This window comes from Lissotriton helveticus, chromosome 4_2, assembly GCF_964261635.1.
Source record: "Lissotriton helveticus chromosome 4_2, aLisHel1.1, whole genome shotgun sequence".
Lineage (NCBI taxonomy): Eukaryota > Metazoa > Chordata > Amphibia > Caudata > Salamandridae > Lissotriton > Lissotriton helveticus.
Window position 1 is genome coordinate 126,971,749 of NC_136064.1, and position 21,343 is coordinate 126,993,091.

The 21,343-nt window shown below is 38.9% G+C and overlaps 1 protein-coding gene across 1 annotated transcript in view; it reads right to left on the bottom strand.

Moving 5' to 3' along the window:
- The window catches only part of LOC144752099 (nicotinamide N-methyltransferase-like), a 100,705-nt gene extending 79,702 nt beyond the window's left edge, over positions 1-21,003 (bottom strand). The window contains exons 1-2 of the mRNA XM_078640043.1: positions 20,856-21,003; positions 8,781-8,988 (exon numbers count right to left, since the gene is read on the bottom strand). Of these exons, the coding sequence (XP_078496169.1) occupies positions 8,781-8,988; positions 20,856-21,003 (356 nt within the window). The remainder of the gene's footprint in view (positions 1-8,780; positions 8,989-20,855) is intronic.
- Between the last annotated feature and the right edge of the window lie 340 nt (positions 21,004-21,343).

The window sequence follows — 21,343 nt, forward strand, 5'->3', positions numbered from 1 at the left end:
TGCTCTGAGGAATTTCAAGAAGTTCTAATGGCTCCTACACGATTTGGCCTTGAGGATAAGTGTAGTTCAGAGACATAACTTCTAACCATAAGACTGGACGTCATGGAGAAATAAGTGCACTTTGAATGAGTTCAGAAAAACTATTTCTTTTTATAAGCTAATTGAAGCAGCCAATCAAAACATAGAGTAGAGGGAATGTAAGTCTGCAATGCTGTCTACTGTTTTACATTGCTTTGTGATTAAAAGTGATGTAGAGAATTAAATAATTGTAGTAGTCATAGAGGTAGTGTAAGTCTGCTTCATAGTAAGCAGTATCAGTGTCATAGGAAATGTAGAACATGACTGAGGAAGAAGGGGAAGATATTACTAGTCCAGGATTGTGAAAATGATCTTCAACATTTTAATTCTGAAAGTTGCGGAAATGCCAAATGACGGGATTGGCTTACAAGAAATCCAAGAGTTATAAATGGCTCTGACAAGATTTGGCCTTGTGGAAACTTGTGGTAGAGAGCAAGAAGTCATTTATTGTATGTAACATGTTTTTCAAAACGATGGAGGTTTTCTTTCAGAAAGTGGCGGGCTGAAAGTAATAACAGCACAACAGAGTGTAAGCTGTTCATAGGACATCCTTTGACGTAATGGAAAGTAAGTTAACTTTAAGGAGTTCTGAATTCTGATTTGTTATGTTGTATGGGTTTTTTAAACACAATCATTTTGATTGTGGTTTTTTTTCCCCGCTGTTATATGATGAATACCTTCAAGTCACTGTTTTTAGTGAAATTTGATACATTCTGAGAACAGCAAAAATAAACCATTTAACATGTATAATTAATTCTGTACTGTTTCGATTTATGATGTACATTTAGAACTGTGTAGGTTGGATGGAGAAGGAGAGGCTTCTGTAAGTGTCAAAGTTCTTGCATACAGTGCTCATATTCTACGTAGTCTTTCATATGATAGACTACATTTCCACAATGAGATACCTAAGCAAAGGAAACACAGGTCATATGATTGTGGAATGAGCAAAAAAATGTCCATGTTTTTCAATTATATTACCTGTGTTTCCTAACATTACACACCACATTGTGTAGATGAGGTTTAGGCCTGTTCCTGGAGACAGAGGAGGTCTGACATTTGTTCAAGAGTGCAGTGGACATTAATCACTTCGTTGGCAGGCCTCCACATGTATTATGTCCTCTGTTCTCTTCAACAACTCGAAATTTCATTTGGAACCCTGAGTAGGTCTCACCTCAAACAAACCTCTGGATAGGACACATCTTATTAGCATCCTGAAGCAATCATTTAAAATGTTAGTGTCTTGCGACACTTTTCTGAGACAACAGCAGTGCAAAAGATGCACCATGTTTTAAGATAGGCCTCACTTCATCTGCATCAAGATACTGTTAGTTTAAAATGTATATCTTTAGGACTGTGTAGGGGGCCTGGAGAAGCAGAAGATTCTGTCAGTGTCAAAGTTGTTGAAAAACTGTTTGTCCTTTAATCTTTCCCCTTGTCTTTTGTAATTTTTAAATACATGTTTTAATATTTTTCAAATGTCTGTTCTCTCTTTCACAGATTGAAAGTATAAAAACAAAAAGTGAGTAATTTAACGACAATTATAAGGTAAATGTTTTGTATTCTTTTCGTTACATTTCTATCACATTCACCTACTATTAGTTCCACAGCTTTATTTCTTTAACCCTCAGTTTCCTGCCTTTGCTACTTTCCTCATTCTTTTCTCTTTTACCTACTTACTCAACTCCTTCCACTCCTTTTCTCAGTCCCTCTCTTCTCATAGTTCCTCACTCTTGTTCACTCACTCCGTCTCTATTACTCTTAGTGTCTTTGACTGATCACTTTTTCACTACTTGTTCATAATGCTTTCTCTGTGTAGTTGAAGCACACTAAGGGGCATATTATGAACACAGCCAATAAAATTATTGCTGTTTTTATTGGCAGAAAACTGGTGCAAAAGTGGTTTTAGCGGCAGTTTTCTGCCGCAAAAGCGGCTTTGGTGACATATTTCTGCCGATAAAAGCTGCAAAACTTTTATTGCCTATGTTGATGATATGGCTCTATGTTATTTACATTTCTTTGCTGTTTCAATTAATCTTTTTCTGTTATTTTTTGTTTTCTGTTTTCTATTTTTTCTCTCTGTTATTCCCCATGTTTTAATCTTATTTTGAACATTCACTCACATTTTCCAAGAAACTCTTCTTTGTTATTGTTCTACTCTCTTTTTTTTCTTTCACTTCCTTATCTATTTTGTTTTCCACAATTATACCCTCTTCCGTATTTTCTTCGGTAAATTTATCTATTAAACAGTATCTCTGGTTTACTCCCTATAGCTGTCTTTCTTTTAACATCACTCTCTGTTTACTTTCCTTATACTTACTCTTCTTTTTTAATTTTTTTGGTTCGCTCCCGGTTCGCGAACCGGGAAGCGAACTGGGAGCGAACTAAAAGAAATAGAGCTTGCTAGAGTGCTAAACATTCTAGCAATTTTTTTTGAAAGGGGAGGTAGTTCTGAAAAGAACTTTTTTTTAAATGTTTTTGTTGTTTTATATTGTTTTTTTTTTTTTTGAACATTTTTTGTTTTTTTTGTATTTTTCGAACAATTTTATATTTTTTTTGGTTTTTTTGGGGGGGGGGAAACAACAAAAAACAGGCATTGAAAAGGGCTCAACAGGAGCAAAAAAAAAATTACTGTGTGGGGCGGTTAGGGCAATTATGATTGTTGTAAGCTAGGTTTATTGAATTGATACTCATGTTGCCACATGATATCAATGCACCGCAGTGCAGACAAGTAAACTTCATATGCCCAAAATTATCCTGGATGTTTGGCACGGTTTTCCGTGCCTCTGCTGCTGTCAAAGAAATCAACGAAGTTGACCTGGCCACAGGAGTTGCTGTTGGGTTCTGTTCCATGTCTCGTATTTCCGCCCGGCTGTAATTGAGTGGATGCCACCTGCTCATGTGCCTATGCATAGTATAGTTCCCATAACTATACTTTTTATCAGTCCCTCATGATAATTTTTCTTTGCAAATGAGGCAGGTGACATACCTCGCATTCACTTTCTTATGGCCTGGAGGCATTGAAAAAAACTGCCAAATGAAACTGGCTTTCCTATGGGAAACCCGGGGCACCTCTTCCAAGAACTGTGGTCCTTCTCTCTCCTCTTCCTCTATTTCTTCCTCTTCCTCCTCTGTGTTGGTGATGACCTGGGGAGGTGGTCCTCTCTTCCCATGAGGAGGTGGTGGTGGGGGTCGACCAGCTGAAGCTACCATTGAAGCCATTGCTCTAGTATGAAATAAGGTCTTCCTCTCACAAAGATGAAAGTCAGAGTGAGGAAAGAAGGAGGGGTTTTCATCATTTGGGAAAAACAATAGTTCTAAACCAATGAAAAGTGTTATTTTTAGGTCACCTGACCTAGCCTTACATGATTATGAAACCAAAAGTTAAATGAACCAATGAAAAGTTTTATTAACAAGTCACATGACCTCTCACACTTATGTTACGCGCTGCGGAACGCGCCCCGGATCGCTTCTGGGTCGCTGCGCTTCGCGCCTCGGTTCGCGTACCGGAGCACTTCCGGGTGCGCTAACGCAGCGCGTCATAAGACGCATTACGCGACAACGTGATACTTCCGCGACGCGTCACGATGTTGATTTCTAACGCGGCAGTTGAGCTAACGGAACGTTTACCGGTTCGCGGACTGGGTCGCGGCATCAAGATGAGCTAACGGGAAGCTTCCCGGTTCGCGAACCGGGAGCGAAACAAAAAAAATATTTAAAAAAAAATTATTAATTAACATATAAAATATATTTTTGGATTTAAAGAAGAATACATTTTACAGCTATAGATATTAGCTTTTAAAAAACCAATGAAATTCACTGAAAAAACCATAGGTTATAGACCATATATAGTTAGGAATTAGCATTTACAAAACCTTGAAAATTCACTGAAAAAACCATAGGTTATAGACCATATATAGTTAGGAATTAGCATTTACAAAACCTTGAAAATTCACTAAAAAAACCATAGGTTATAGACCATATATAGTTAGGAATTAGCATTTAAAAAACCTTATTTTACTCACACAAAACCATTGAAATTCCATATATAGTTAGTTGTACTAACTATATATCGCGCACCCGCAATCCACTGCTGATCATGTCACATATTACATCATTCTTGACATGGTCAGTGACATCACTGATGACATCACTGATGACATCTCAAATGACATCACTGATGACATCACTGATGACATCTCAAATGACATCACTGATGACATCACTGATGACATATATGGTCATATGGTCTATAACCTATGGTTTTTTCAGTGAATTATCAAGGTTTTGTAAATGCTAATTCCTAACTATATATGGTCTATAACCTATGGTTTTTTCAGTGAATATATATATATATATATATATATATATATATATATATATATTATTTTTTTTTATCAAACACACCATAGTATAACATTACTTTAACCTTAGGTTTATCAAGTGATTCTAATCTTCAAATATTTTAAGTAAAAAAATGGATAAAAACATTAAATAACTTAACTTCATATTTAAAAGCTAAACTTGTGTTGTTTTTTAGGGAGGGCAGAACCCTGGTTTACGTATATGTAGAAACACAGATCCATTACAGTGGATCCATGGGACCACGCTCCAACAGAAATGCCGTGATTAGTTGTCTGCAATCTGAGAGGAAAGTAGCAGCAGCAATTTTGTGAATCAGGACACAGTTCTTGAGGAGGAGAAAGTAAAGGAAATGATAAGGATACAAGGTGTCCCTTTCTGCACAAAAATAATTCTGCCTATGATTCAGGCACCTGTGATGGAAAGGTGCCTTATTTCTGACTAGGCAGTAAAAACTGCAACAGTGCTGGGAAAGGACAGGAATGCGCCATATAATGTTAAATGTGGTGGATTCCTGCCCTTCCTGCCCTTTCACGCAGAACAGCAAGGTGGATAGCTGAGTGAAAAAAGATAAATATAGGCCTACATTCATATTTGACCTGTCTAGAAGTAGAGGATGCATCTCCTCAGAGCAGCAGGCAAAGACGTTGTCACTCTGCCTTGCTTTCCCACCTGGGTGGAAGTCCACAAAGTTTAACTTGAAAGTCCAAAAAGACTGAGATGGGGTTTTACTCACTCCTTCTTCATGTGGGGCCTGTCCTGTTTACCCCCGTCCACTACAGCAAGGGTTATACAAAACCTGGACATTTATGTTTATTCTAATCTCTCACTTGACTCACTAGAAGAACAGGGGCATCATTTACATTTCATGCAACAGAGCAAGCTGGCATGTACCCATGGTAATTCTTTAATTTTAGTTTAGGCTGAATTATGCAAGTGATGTTAACATGGCCAATCTCTGTCATCAGTTCTCTTCATTGGCTGCCTATCTGCTCCAAAGTTTTATTTAAAGCCCGTACATTTGTCCATCAGATTGTCCATCATTGCAGTTACTGACAGGCAAATCTATACCCTATGCTCCCATTAGGTCCTTGTGCTCAGCCAACCAGTTCTTGCTTACTTGTCTTGAGCCAAAACAGCTACTTGGGGGAGAGGTCCTTCTCTATTTCTGCAGCAAAACTCTGCAATTCTCTCCTATTGACCCTCAGAATAACTTAGATATCTTTAGGAAAGTAATGTATACTTCGGCCTGATTTAGAATCCAATGGACAGCTGATTTTAGCATTAGGGTGATGGAATAAATTAATCTATCGCCCTGGTGGAGGTACCCCACTAAAGATTCATAATTGTCCACCAACAGGTGGTCATTTACAAAGCATTGGCACTATCACAGTCCTAGCAGTTTCCATCAAAGTCTTCCGATGTTAAGTGCAGAGTGTTCCAGCAACTTGACCAAAGAGTTTTTTTCTATGTTAAAACAAAATCCTTTGCAATTAAAAAAATAATGCCTCCATGGGAGTTATTTCCAAAGCGGTGAGGAGATTTTCTTTTTCCCTCACCACCTGGGTGTGCCTAGCAGTGAAAGACAGTAAAAAAATCTATATGTCTACCAATCGTAATTGGGTAGATGGACATATAGCCAATTCTCCACCAACATTTACTTCTTTGGGCAATTGGAGATATTTGGTTGTGGCAGTCATGGTGTAATCACTGTTGTGGCCACAACCAATGTCCATCTCCATCTACATTGAGTGGCTAGAACACAATGTTGGTGGGGTGGGAACTCTGTCACCTTTACCACAGAGTTCCTGCCCCACCAACATATAAATGAGGCGCTTGAATTTGTGATCAGTAATTCTTCTATTTCTACCACCCACATGTTATATATCTTACTCATCTTTTATAATGTGTTAGTGCAATCTCAATAAAATAGTATAACTTGACACTTTATCACAAAATATATTGACTCTGTATCAAGCCCTCGTTAGCCAAAATCCTGCATTTGACATTTGGAATAATATAATACTGATGGCTACATTTATCCAAAAACGGGATTAAGGAAGTATGCTAAGAAAATCCTGCACCAATTATGAAACAACTGAAAAAATTGAGGTCGACCTTGTATTCTTTTGTCTAGCATATTGTTTGTAGAATAAATGTGAGTGTCTAAAAATATAGGGTTGCTTTTTGTATTTGCAAATCTGATATGTCTGCCATTTTATTCTTGACTTTCTCTCTTCTAGCATTTAGCTTGGTTAATAAGAATTCAGCTTAGTTATTTTTCTCCTGGCCATCAATTAATTTGGTACTCAGGGCCTGCTTAGAGATTGTTAGGTGAAATATAATGTCCGCCATATTACAAATTACCCAGGATATAATATACTGCGACAATGGGGGAAGTATACTATGTCATATGAGTGAAAGAATATTCATCCATCGAAGTCTAAATCAGACTCTAAGTCAAAGAAATTGCCCTTTCTTTGAAACTGTTAGATTTCGAACCCCGATAGCCGACTAAGATTTTAGACTCATTGTTGTTTAGTAAATTTCCTCAATTGTATCTTTTCACAAAGGGTCTATTTATAGGTAAAGTTACATGTGAGTAAATCTACACAGGGAAGCTTACACATACACTATTGAGTAACTTTGCTACTGTTGGCTATCATCATTCACTTAATAATTATAAAAAATGATGTATAGAATTAATTAAAAAAATGTATATATTGGATTATACATCTACCAAACTTAATCATTTCATAAAAAGTCCATTACAATATATTGATATTTGATAAAAATATATAGATCTGTTTTTAAACATTTAAAATAAATGTGTTCCAATTTTCAAATCATTTAAATATTTATTTCCATTTCATTTTCCATGGGGGTTTATATGAAGTTATTAGCCCAAATATTTTCTATGGGAGGGTTTTACATCATCAGTGGTTAGCCGTGTGTTGTGATGGGCTTACACTACCTCTGATGAGGAGTACATATCCAATTTTTTTTCATTGTAATAAGTTTAGAAGTGAAGCTTGTGAAAGGTAATGGTGTTACTCTTTTGTAGATGGGTGAATATCCCTATCTTACCCTCCCTTAAATTCTCTATGCTCCTTCATTAACCACTCCCCTTCAGCAGTTAGTATTTCCCCAGTGCAGTTAATCCTCCCTGTCTCTCCCATATTTGCAACTCAAATGCATTTGTATGAGTGTGGAGAATCCTTTCGTGATTTCTGCACAAAATAAAGATAGTAGTACTACTGAAGTAGAACTAAACATACTACAAAAACATTTGGTGAATATGTCCCCGAATATTTATTTACATTTGGTATCTTAAAATGTGTTAATTAATTGATATGGCTGCAATTGTACAATGCTAAAATAGGTTAAGAACGTCCTAAGTGTTTCCATTTTTAAGGTTCTCTTACTTTTTTGAATGATAAATGTTGACATTTCATCTGGTATATGTCCTACTAAGCTTAGGGCATGGTTTAGGAACAGCTAGGGGTTGGGAGTTGATCACCAAATTCTTTTGAACTACCTGCAATACAATCTACATATTGATATAGTTACATTGCGAGATTTCAAGTTACGTTGAGTGTCAAAAAAGCTGAGCTAAGGCATCTTAAATAGGTAGGACACTTTTTGTGACCCCCATCGACTGACTCCAAACACAAGGATGAATGATTACAAGGAACAGTATACCATGATCCCTGTATTTGAATTTTGAATGTGATTTTTTTTCAAAGGAACCTGCACTACTGTTATGAACAAAATCCCATTAGAGAACATAATTTATAGAAGCAGGCACCCCAAAAAAATTCCTGGAGAGGAAACTGTGTAATGTAACATCATCCCTCTTTGAATGTTTTATCAATTCCTTTTAGAATTAAGTAACTTTTTTAAAACTTTTTTGAGCACAATTTATTTTTAATTATTAGGACAATTGCAGTAACAAACCAGTGACACACCTCAATGCTAATACTAAAAACAACAGAGATGCTCAATGCATGACTTCTCCTATTTGTGATTCAGAATGAGTTGGTAAACCTTTTGTGATACAAAATGAATTACTAAATCACAAAGTACGTTGAGTACATTACAAACCAAAATTGCATTTCAAGAAATGGTGAGCGATAGATTTGTTATACTTGCTCACTTACAGGTTCAAAGATGGAAAGCAGTTTGATGAATGCCCTACAAATCTCTAGTATCAAAAATGAAAAAGTGGCATGAACCTGCTACTACCTCTGGAAACTTTTAAATTAATTTAATGAAATTAGGATTGCTGGCAAGGTAAATAAATGAAGGCATTTGTAATACATCATGAGGTGTAGAATACATACCTGTTCCCCTGAAGCACACAAAGTGCCTTTGCTACATGACTCCAGTCCAGAGCGCCAGGTTCATTTCTCTGCCACTTCTCTATCACTGCAACACACTGATCAGTGGAGCCACCAAGAACGATGTCTGAAAAATAGTCACAGGCTGGAAAGGTCCAATGAAAGTAAGGAGCAATCGATAGCTCAATCAGCAGCTCCCCTTTCACAGCACCTGGTAAAACAAATGTACAGAAATAGATATAGATTATGATTTTTTTAAGTAATTAAATCATATTAATCTCTGTTCCCCCAGTAACTTGGCACATATCAATCAGGTTTATTTTCAGAGGCACCGTGTGAAGTGTTTGTGCAGCACCTCAAACAGTGAAACAGTGAAAACACCACGCAAGAAGATACCACAATTGGTTAGACAAAAAGCGCTCAATTTCATGAACAAAACTAGACTACAGCTACAACAATCCAAAAAGTAGAACTTGAGCCATGAATTTTTAAAGAATAAACTGTAATTTAGTGCTTAAAAGCATAATCCGCCAACCAGGGCTATCGTCTCATGCTTCACTGGAACAACTACCAAAGTTCAGGCCAAAGACAATGGAGTCTCGTCCAGATACACGGATCAGGATTGTAGGTTTCAAAGTTCCTTAAGTGCATTGTTGATGGGGCAGAGATGCAAGAAACAAAGGGCATCGAAGAGTCGAAGAAGCATCGGAAATGTAGTCACTGAGCTGCAGAGTGAGTGAGGCATCCACATCAATCCTTTCATTGGCGGTGATGCATCTGCTGTGGCAGTGGTGCACTGGTGCTGAGCTTCTGTGTCTATGGCAAAGCATAGAGTATGCTGGAGCAGCACCTCAGGCCCATTTCCAAGGGCCCCGGCCTGGGTTGGCACCACTTGGCAAGGCCGACTGACAGATGGCAGATTGCAGGTGCTGCTGCAGGCTGGTTGGGAGTCTTTGATGTCCCTGAGACTTCAGAACAGAATATGACCCAGCAAGCCCTTGCAGACTCTTTGGTTCTGTGTTCACTTGATATGGGTCTAGTCCTTCTCACCCAGGCAAGGAAGGCAGCAGGCAGCAGATTAACACAACAGAAATGCAGTTATTCTAGAGCAGCAGTCCAGCAGAGATATAGTCCTTGAGCAGCACATCAGTCCTTCTTCCTGCCAGACTATCCATAGGTCAAGGAATATTCTCAGTTGGGAAGGTCAGGAGCCCAGTTCTTTTACCCAGCTGTGTCTTTTCAGTGGGGGAGACATCCAAGAAAGGTGTGATGTGCACAGAGGTCCTCCCTTCTTGCCCTTGCTCCAGACTCACTGCAGTGGGTTAAGCAGTCCTGTGTGTAGGGACATAACACAGGGTATTCGAGCATAAGTGTGAGGATGCGGCCAGCTCCTTCCTTTCATCTTGTTCAGGATGGCCCTTCAGGATGGCCTATGAAGTCACAACTAAGCTACCTTTGTGTGTAGCTTTACAGAAGGAATGCACAAACCCCAGCTATCACCCATCCCAGACGTGCATTGGAGAAATGCTAGAGGCAGACATGGCTAAGCAGAAAAAATCACTTTTAGAGTTGTAATGATACATTTCACATCATCATTACAGTGGACTTATCATTAAAATTCCATTGGTACTAAATATGAGAGTTCTACTGCTTTTCACATAGAAACTTCACTTGTTATATGTAACAAAGATTTTTCAATATTAACCTATGGTAGGGGTAGGCTTCACAGTAGTGAAAAATGAATAGGAGAGTTTTTCACTACCAGGACATGTATAATTTGTGAGCTATCTAAGGTCTACCTTGGGGTGACTTAAAAATAATAAAATAATAATAGTGATGTCATGATTGATGTCACTGACCATGTCATGAGTGATGTAAAATGTGACATCATCAGCAGTGCATTGTGGGCGTGCAAGTTATAGTTAGCTGAGCCAACTATAACAGAGGAATTTCAAAGGTTTTGTATGACAGAAATGTTCAGCTAACTATAACGTGAGAAACCTATGTTTTTTTCAATCAATTTGCAAGGTTTTTTAAATGCTAATTCCTAACTATAACGTGTGTGAAACCTATGGTTTTTACAATGAATTTGCAAGGTTTTTTAAATGCTAATTCCTAACTCTAACGTGTGTGAAACCTATGTTTTTTTCAGTGCATTTCAAAGGTTTTGTAAATGATAATTTATAAATGTATTAATTATTATGTCTTTCTTTTTATACTAATTTCTTATATTTTTAATATAAATATTTATATTTATTTTATTTTTTAGATTATATTTCATATTCTTATTACAAAATAATAACAAAACTAAATTGCAAAGTAATTTTTGATTAATTATTACTTGACGTCGGTTGCAAGTATAACACAGCTCCAGCAATTCTCTTGGGGCCCTATGCTCACAATGCTGTATAAATCCTTACACCTGCTTCAAGCATGTGCAAGGTTTTCCAAAGTGACTGAATGAAATGTTATACATTTCACTCAGTCACTTTTAGGAGGCGTAGCTGCACCCCCTTCTGCACAGGAAAGCCTCTTCTGGTGCAGGGCTTTACAATGTAATGCACCCTCCAGATGCATCACATTGTTAATAGCACACACCATGGTACATCTTTTGCACCACCGCTGTGTCACAAGAGCGACGCAACTGCTGTGTAAAATAGGCACAAGGGGATTGTAAATCCGCCCATAACACATACAAATTCACCCAGGCAGTTTCACCAGCAGCGCAAATTGAAGCAAAGACTTGTAACATATTTATGTACATATGTTACATTCAAGTGCTTCGGACATACTACAGTATACTATAGTTAAACACCTTATAGATTTATGCTGTAGCACTTCCTTATAGTTCTGCACTTTCACATTCTCCATACACTAGTGATATATTCATTCATTCATTTATGAACTACACATTCATTCTGACAAACTTGTACTCACTAACATAGAAATATAGTTCTTTCTTTGACCAGTGAAGGTAGTTCTTAAAAGAACAGTTTTTTTTTTGTTTTGTCTTTTTTTTGTGTTTTCTCAACAAATTCCAAGTGGAACAGAGCGTTTCATCAGGTCTATAGACTGTTCCCCATAACACAAAAGTTTATCGCAATAAATGCAACTAATTTTAACTTTAGCAAAGTCAGAATCAATAGGTGGGTGTGGACTGCTTGCAGAAAATGCTGCTGCCGCAGTTGATGTGCTTGGTGTAGCAGCAGGTGGGTTCTCGTGCAACCTACATCTGGCAGCTCAAGCAAAGTTCTTGGGGTGCAAGTTCTTCACGTGTCGCACCATATTTGCCTTGCCAAAGGAGTATTTTTTACATGGCTCACACCTTGAAACAGTTGTTTGGCAAATTTTACAGGTTACTATTGGAGCATTAACCTTTTTTTGACCTGCTGGAAAAGTGAAAAACTTCCAAATTAGAGCTTCTTTCCTCTTCTTTGGACGTTCTTCAGGAATGAAATCTCCCTCTGAAGAACTGCTGGAAGATGAGTTCATTGATCTATTTGAGAAAATTCTCAGAACAAATGCTTCTTCTTAGAAAGTCTAAGTCGAATAATTATAATGGGACGGAACTTTCAAAAATCGCAATAGGAAAAGTTACGAACCAATCAAATCTCTACTTTTAAAGTCACATGGCTTTGCGTACGCTTATGATGCACTTGCGCAGCTCTTTCAATACCAGTACCCATGATGTTCTACCGCGATTTGTGTATTTCTTGTTAAAAGTAATATATGATTAGTAAAGTATTAAAAAAAATCATAGTTATCCCAAATGTCTGCCCTTAGTATGTACATTAAATACATACATGTTTTAAGCCAAGTAGAAACATTGCCAACTTTCGCGTACAGAACGCTGAACATGACGTCACACTGAAGCTTTAATGCAACGCCTAACATCAAAGCATATTCGTACCGTATGCGCGGGTACAAGCTGAGTATGATAAACAGGATAAACTGTGGTGCGATCACCCTCTCACTGACAAATCAGAGCTCAGGGCATGCTATGGAGAATGATTAAAAGTGAAGACTCACTGCAGATCCGATTCTGGGCCTGCCTCTTCGTACATTATAACACCGCTCCCATCTCTCTCTGTTGTTAATTGTTAGTGCACACACTCATACTTGCACATGCGCGGTGCACGCCCGCCTACAGTACCCACATGCCACCACCTAGCATGCTTGCTATCATTTAGCCTGGAAACCAATACATTACCCAATGGCATGTCCCCCAGGGCCATCATTCTTGCAGACCACAAAAAACGCTACCAATGACGGCCATAGGCTTCGTTTGGTCAGCCCCGCGGTTCCCATAATGCGTGCACTGACATGAGCACGCTCTATTTTGCCTGCCTGTGCTCCGGTGACAGACAAACTACCAGACTCAGCGAAACCACAGCCTTTCAAGACACGACAAAAGACGACAGAAGCAAAGTTAAGAGAAGACGTCACAACATCAGCCTCCACTGTAAATTGTATATGCATAATGCTATTTTTTTCTCCTTCATATGGCTTTCCTACCCCTCAATGGTTTTAAATTGTACTTACATAATTGAAATATTTCTTTATACAAGGTAAGCACAGCAGCCTAGATCTACAAAGCCTTCATAGCAATGCATTAGAAATAAGTCGCCATAACGGGCTTCAGTAACGCAGTAGGCACTTCCATATAGACACCACTTGAACGCGGCACTATAACAACAGAAATATACCAGGTACACTGCACTCGTAAAACTGTAGTGTTAGCTTTATTTGTGAAACGAGAGAGGGCCATATTATCAACCCTGGGCGACAAAATTATCGCCACTTTATTGGCAGCCAACTGCCGCTAAAGTGGCCATAATAGGTTTGATAATATGCTCTATTGAATTCCAATCGAAGCTCATGTTAGATGTGAAGGACATCAGACATGAGCTTCGATTGGAATTCCATGGAGCATATTATCAAACCCATTATCGTCACTTTAACGACACTTTCCTGCCGATAAAGTGGCAATAATTTTGTCGCCGAGGCTTGATATTATGGCCCAGAGTGCGTAGTGTACAGCAGCTTCTCTGTAAAATCTATAATTACCTCTGAGCAGTGACAACAGATAGGTTACAACAGTCTGACAAACAGATCCTCAACCTTATTACGCCACTTTTGAGTCACTTTTAACATGGGTAAAGTGATGCAAGGAGCTAGTAAATGTATGTCTGACTTTTCAAGACAAAATCTCAACTCCAGACTGCAACACAGTTTTAATGTTGTTTTCTCTCTCTTTCTCTCTCTCTCACTCTGTGACATCATTTCTCTTTCTCTCTTAAACTTAGACACTGCTGTCTGCTTGGACGTGTAGAAGAATTGTTAAAATGAAGTTGTCAATCCAACTGTCTGCAGTGTTTGGCCACAAGGTTTATGCAACGGTAAGCACGGAGGCCTAGATCTACAAATCCTTCATAGGAATGCATTCGAAATAATTCGGCATAACAGGCATTAGTAATGCAGTAGGCACTTCCATATAGACACCACTTGAATAAGGCACTATAACAAGTAAAATGTACCAGGTACACTGCACTCGTAAAACTGTAGTGTAACTTTTGTTTATGAAAGGAGAGAGGGCCATATTATCAAGCCTTGGCAACAAAATTATTGCCACTTTATCGGCAGCAAACTGCCGCTAAAGTGGGCATAATAGGTTTGATAATATGCTACATGGAATTCCAATCGAAGCTCATGTTAGATGTGAAGGACATCTAACATGAACTTCGATTGGAATTATATAGAGAATATTATCAAACCCATTATCGCCACTTTAGCGACACTTTCCTGCCGATAAAGTGGCGATAATTTTGTCGCCCAGGCTTGATATTATGGCCCAGAGTGCGTAGTGTACAGCAGCTTCTCTGTAAAATCGATAATTACCTCCAAGCAGTGACAACAGATGGGTAAAGTGATGCAAGGAGCTGGTAAATCTACGTCTGGTTCAAGAAAAAATCTCAACTCCAGACTCTGCGACACAGTTTTCATGTTGTTTTCTCTCTGTCTCACTCTCTGTGATATCATTTCTCTTTCTCTCTTAAACTTAGACACTGCTGTCTGCTTGGACGTGTAGAAGAATTTTCAAGTGAAGTTGTGAACTCCCCTTCCGTATGTGTTTAAGCGCACAGTTCACACAACGGTAAGCACAGAGGCCTAGATCTACAATTCCTTTATAGGAATGCATTAGAAATAATTTGGCATAACAGGCGTTAGTAACGCAGTAGGCACTTCCATATAGACACCACTTGAACACGGCATTATAACAAGTAAAATGTACCAGGTACACTGCACTCGTAAAACTCTGTAAAATCTATAATTACCTCCAAGCAGTGACAACAGATAGGTTACAACAGTCTGACAAACAGATCCACAACCTTATTACTCCACTTTTGAGTCACTTTTAACATGGGTAAAGTGATGCAAGAAGCTAGTAACTGTACGTCTGACTTTTCTAGACAAAATCTCAACTCCAGACTCTGCAACACAGTTTTAATGTTGTTTTCTTTCTCTTTCTCTCTCTATCACTCTCTGTGACATAATTTCTCTTTCTCTCCTAAGCTTAGACACTGCTGTCTTCGACGTGTAGAAGAATTGTTCAGAAAAGTTGTGACACCAACTGCCTGAAATGTTTACCCGCAAGGTTTATACAATAGTAAGCACAGAGGCCTAGATCTACAAAGCCTTCATAGGAATGCATTAGAAATAAGTCGCCATAACGGCCGTCAGTAACACAATAGGCACTTCCATATAGACACCACTTGAACGTGGCACTATAACAGAACTGGATTGTACGAGTCACACCGCACACGTAAAACCGTAGAGTTACCACAACTTGTAATGCTTCAGCTCATTTACTCACATCTACATAATTCTAAACTCTAATTTTCTTTTTTCTTTTGCAGATTACCAATCGAACACCTTTTGGAATCCATTTCACAATTTGTTTATAACATTGTTTAAGTTATTTTGCCAGTTCTAATATAGTCATAATTGAGTTTCGTTTATATTTTATGTTTAATAAAAGTTGATAAAAAAAACTCCATACTTCTTTTATTTTGTGGGGGAGGGGTATGGCGGTCCACAATAAAAATAATGTTGAAATACTATAGTAAGATATTCAAGACTAGGATTGAAAACTACTGAGTTCTAACTAACAGATATAATAAAACAACGGTGAGAAACTACTAAAATGGCGGTGGACGGAGTACGTAATCAACGTTTGGCGCCTCAGCACTACCTTTAAAATAAATATATAAAAATATGACTATTAATACTGTACAAAATTACAGCAGCGGATGACACACACAAACCGGGAAAAGAAAGCGACAGATTTACTAACTGATATAAAGAAAGGTTTGCTTGTTGAACTTGAAGAAAAAGAAAACGTGAGCTTCGAAACGACGCTGAGCATGCGAGTTGAGTACAACTGCTACACCAAAAAAAGGAAAGCTTTACATACTATCATAGAAATGAAGGAGCATATTATCAACAAAAGGCGACACATTATCGCCGCTTTTATCGACAGGAAACTGCTGATAAAGTGGCGATTATGTGCTTGATAATAGGCCCTTGTAACTTCCCATAGCAGCCCAGGTTCAGGTGTTAACCTGGGCTCCTATGGTTATTCAGAAGGGCATATTATCAAGCCCATTATCACCGCTTTATCTGCAGTTTCCTGCCGATAAAAGCGATGATAATGTATCGCCTTTTGTTGATAATATGGCCCATTGCTCTTTTTTTGACCAATAAACTTAGGTGCATATTATCAAGGACCGGTGTTAAAATGATCCCCATTTTATTGGCAGGAAACTGCCGATACAACGACGATAATGAGCTTGATAACACGGCCTTCTTATTTCCCATAGAAGCGCATGTTAACACCATAACATAGCCTTCTATGGGAATTTACAAGGACGTATGATCAAGCCCACCCTCCCAACATTAACAAAAAACCATAGACCCTTGTAAATTCCCATAGCAGCCCAGGTTCTGATGTTAACCTGGGCTGCTATGGTTATTCACAAGGGCATATTATCAAGCCCATTATCGCCGCTTTATCTGCAGTTTCCTGCCGATAAAAGTGGCGATAATGTATAGCCTTTTGTTTATAATATGGCCCATTGCTCTTTTTTTGAGGAATTAAGGGGGTGGGCGAGAAAAAAGTGGGGTCCCAAAATGCGTTTTCCCCATGCAACTTCCCATGAGAACCTTTAATCACAGCTACAGCCCGAAATGCTGAACGGAATTACACTAAATTTGGCAAAGAGGGAGGTCTTGGTTCAGAGTCGTGCCTTTTGCTTAAGTGGTGTAAATCCGTTCAGTTGCTGAGAAAATCAAAAGTAAAATCACATATATATCTATGCCCGCGCAGGATCTGCGCACCCTGAGCGTACCCTAAGCGCACCCTTACGATCACGAGGTCCATGCTAATTGGCTGTCAACATTCCAATCCAGCCATTTTGTGCCTCGGTAGAAGCGAGGCTGAAGAAGTCAGTGGAATAAGTGAGTAAAACCTATTAAGGGGGCAGGGTAGAAATACACTGACCCTCTAGACCTGCTTAGTGGGTCCAACTAGGACCCCCAGGATCCCCCACATTTTATTTTTTCCCAAAAAACTGCAAAATTCACGAGGGTGCGTGGATCCTGCCGTAAAAAATAATATTAAAACAAAGCACAGGCTTATTAGTTAACCCCAGTATTACATTTTATGGGGGACCCAGAGGGGCTCCCAGCCCTGGGGTCTACAAAATAAATTGTTGGGGAGGCTTAAAGGCACCCCCCAGCAATATGCATGGCTGTGGGGGTTCAACAGCCCCCCACCCCTGGGACTGCTACCCCCTGGGGCATTCTAAAAAGTGCTGGGGAGTATTAAAGTTCCCCCAAGCCCTGGGAACGACCACCCCCGGGACTTTGTATATTGTGGGAGGGCACCGCGTGGGCCCCCTCCTGGAGCGGTTGTTAGACCTAGAGACTGCCACCCCCCAGGGCCGGCTCCTGCAGTGTTTCAGGGTGTCCACCCCGGGACACTGCTCTGCCATAGCAAACTTGGTTTGGATTTTGAAAGAGAGAGCAGGCAAACCTGCTTTCTCTTTCAAAATCCAAACCATATTGCTTTTCCACACGGGGAGCTGCATGTTAGCAGCTATCCATGTGGAAAAGCAGTGCTGGCTTCCGAAGGACGCTGGGAGCCGATGGGACCATGGGGGCATTGGGGCTCCCCCCACAGTCCCCAATGTTGTATATAGGGCCCAAGGGATGGGTTCCCCGAGGAGGATATAAATTTGTGATAGGTGCTATTTTTTACACGGTAATATTAGGAGTCAACCATTCAGCACGGCACTCAGTGTGGCCTTGTTGGGTGCATGACTCCTAACACATTGGATGCAAGCAATAAAAAGTAATATTTTTCAGATACATCAAGCTTATGTGTTTAGATCTTGGGTGGCTCTAAAAAAAGCTGTTGTGTTTATTGAGAGATTTTGGTACCTACAAGTAAGTACCTATGCAGAGTCTAACGTTGAAGGAAGACTCTGTTACCTTCATCTTTAAAATGTACACCTTCTCTCCCTTAGATGCCTTGCATATTGAAACTTAGATTGTTGTGGTAAATGGACCCCATCCTATAATCTCGGAGAAAAGCAGAAACAGATTTATTGACATGTTTCCTAGCTTTCCCAATCTGTGGACAATATTGATTGTACCAGTTCCATATCTGCCTTTGGCATATGTTAGAATAGACAAAGGCAGTTTGGGGGGAAAGTGACATCAATTCTCTTAAGGTTCTCTTCATAAGCATTTCCAGACCGACCCCAGTCAAAGTGCCTAGGTCATTGCAACCACAGTGCACAATCATGAGGTCAGTGAGATTCAAAAAAGGATTTAACCAATGGCACTTATTGATGCCACTTTAACCCTCTCTGTCCAATCGATGTAATGTCTGCATTTGGCAAGGCTGGGTCTTTGTCAATATGTCCTCAGCAGGCCAGTTTCTATGCCCATGTGGGCTTCGTTGGTCTCTGGAATGAGGTATATGTGCAATGGTTTCATCGGGGACAGGAAGATAACTATCAGTGTGGTCCCCCTATTGGTGTTGGTAACATGCAATGCTCTCTAACAACAAACGTACTATGCTATATGTGATTCCCCATCATGCATGCTGATGACATCACTGTGCAATTCATGTGCGCAAGTTATCTTTACATTTGTGTGGATCTGCCATGCTCGATTCAGAAGGAGGGTTCCCATTGCAACGGATCTGGATCAGAGGTGCCGTCTGGTTTGTCTCTGCTGATATATCTCCTGACCGCCTCAGAAAATAGAAGTCAAAGGGCAGGACAATGCTTAAACAATGATTGCCTGGCCCTCCTGCTTGAAGGTTGCTAAGCCTGACTTTCTTCATAGGACGGGCTTCCTGTTTTCAGTTATTTGACACAGGTAGCTTTATTGGTGCATGAGGTGGGTCTTTGCACGGGCACTGAAAGTTAAAATGTTAATGAGGGTGATTTCTACAGGGCCTCGTTGTGGAGCCCTGCATGTTAGTTGCGACACAATGTATGTTATAAGGTGTCATCTCAAACTCATTTTTTTGGGAAATTTGATGGTACTTCTTACATAAGCTCAACACGTTTAACTTCCATTCAACTTAGAAGTGATTTAATTCCCAATATAACACACTATCGCAAAATAACACAAAAGTTAAATATGTGACAATGGACACCACTGCCACCTCCATAAATGTAGCAGGCTGGTATATATACCTTTGAATGCAGCCCTTGAACTTGCACTATTTATGCTCTGGGCGAGCTAAAGGTTACGGGGGTCTAGGTTTTATGTCCAATGTGATATTGAGTCTAGTTTAAATAATCTAAATACCTCCAACTGTGCATATATGCTCAGGTATAACTGTCTTATCATGAAATAGTGAGATAAAAAAGATTCATTAAAACAACTAGGGTAATATATTTGTTTATTGCATTCATGAATCATCAGAATTTTAATGTCACTAATATTTAAGGGGACCAGATCTGTAATACAATTTGTCTCGTCTCAGTATCTGGTGCATTCTATATATTGAGCTGCAGAAACAGCCTCCTATGTTTTATTACAATTCTCTATTCTCAAAGGGGCACATGTATCATTGAAAATTGCATTGGCAAATGGTGCGAATTGCAAAAATCGGCCGTTTGCGAATGCAATTTGAACTTTTGGGATGCATCATCATTTTTGTACTTTTCGCAATTTAAGTAATCGCAAAATTGCGATTTCTTAAATTGCGATTGCATTTAAGGAATCTCAAATTGAGATTCCTTAAATGCAATGCATCAAACTTAAAAAACTAGCGATTTCGCTAATAAGGGGAGCAAATTACCATGAAGTTGACCTTCATGGTAATTTGCGAAAACATAGAAAAATCCACTAAAGTGCATTTTTCAAAGTTCCATTTTACACACAAACATGCCCTTGGGGTATGTGTGTGTGCAAGATGTACTTATAGGCAGATTTCAGGTGTGCAACAGGGTGTCCTTTGGACACCCCTGCACCCTTGAAATTGCATTCTCAATTTGCGATTCTCTAATTGAGAATCGCAAATTGAGAATGTCTTCCCATTCATTCCTATGGGCCTCTTGGCCCATAGGAATGAATGGGGGGGTATTCCTTAATTGCGATTCTCAATTAAAGAATCGCAATTAAGGAATTTTAAGAAATCGCTATTTTTTTAGCGATTTATTGATGCATTACTTAATTGCGATTCCTTATTTTTCGCCATTACGGAATAGCAAAAAGCAATATTGATACATGTGCCCCAAATTATACAATATTTGTGCAACATCAGGGAAATGAGTAACATTATTTTTAGTCCATCTTGCTTTTTAATACACAGTGTAAACGACACTATGGATGAGTGGTAAATATTTATATATTTTACAATGCACTTTTCATTATCAATGTGTTTTTGTCCTAAGTGTAGAAATTTACATTTGATCATTCATGTCAATTGTCTATCCCTGCTTTTGATTTCACTAGCAAAATAAAATAAAAATACATTTATTATTAAAAACAGACCTGAGGAGAAGATTTTGTTGAAAGAAGGTAACATCCGAGTAATCGCATCATCAAGGAAGGCAGAATGCTTTGCTATATATTCAGTCACCGGCGCAGTCGCATCCAAGTGTCGATCATGGAGCTCTTTCAGATCAGAAAAGGATGCCATGTTCAATGATGAAAAATGTCAAACTTTACTTCTTCTATATGTGCACCTATTCTTATATTAAATGATTTAAATTGCAAATTATTGATGAACAAAAGTCACTTTTATGTGTGTGCTCTCCAAATCTCATTCCAAATTCTATTCTTCCTTTGGTGTCAGCTGAGTAAGCATATACATATTTAGAATCCTGTTTGGGACGAACAATGCTATAAAGTGAGCCACATGTTCCATCACCTTAATTGAAACAAATACAGCAATGCAATTTCTGCAACTACAGTGAATAGGTTTTTTGGAAAAGTCCTTTAAAATATGCACTTGCTATTCATTCTTTAACAAGCTTGAC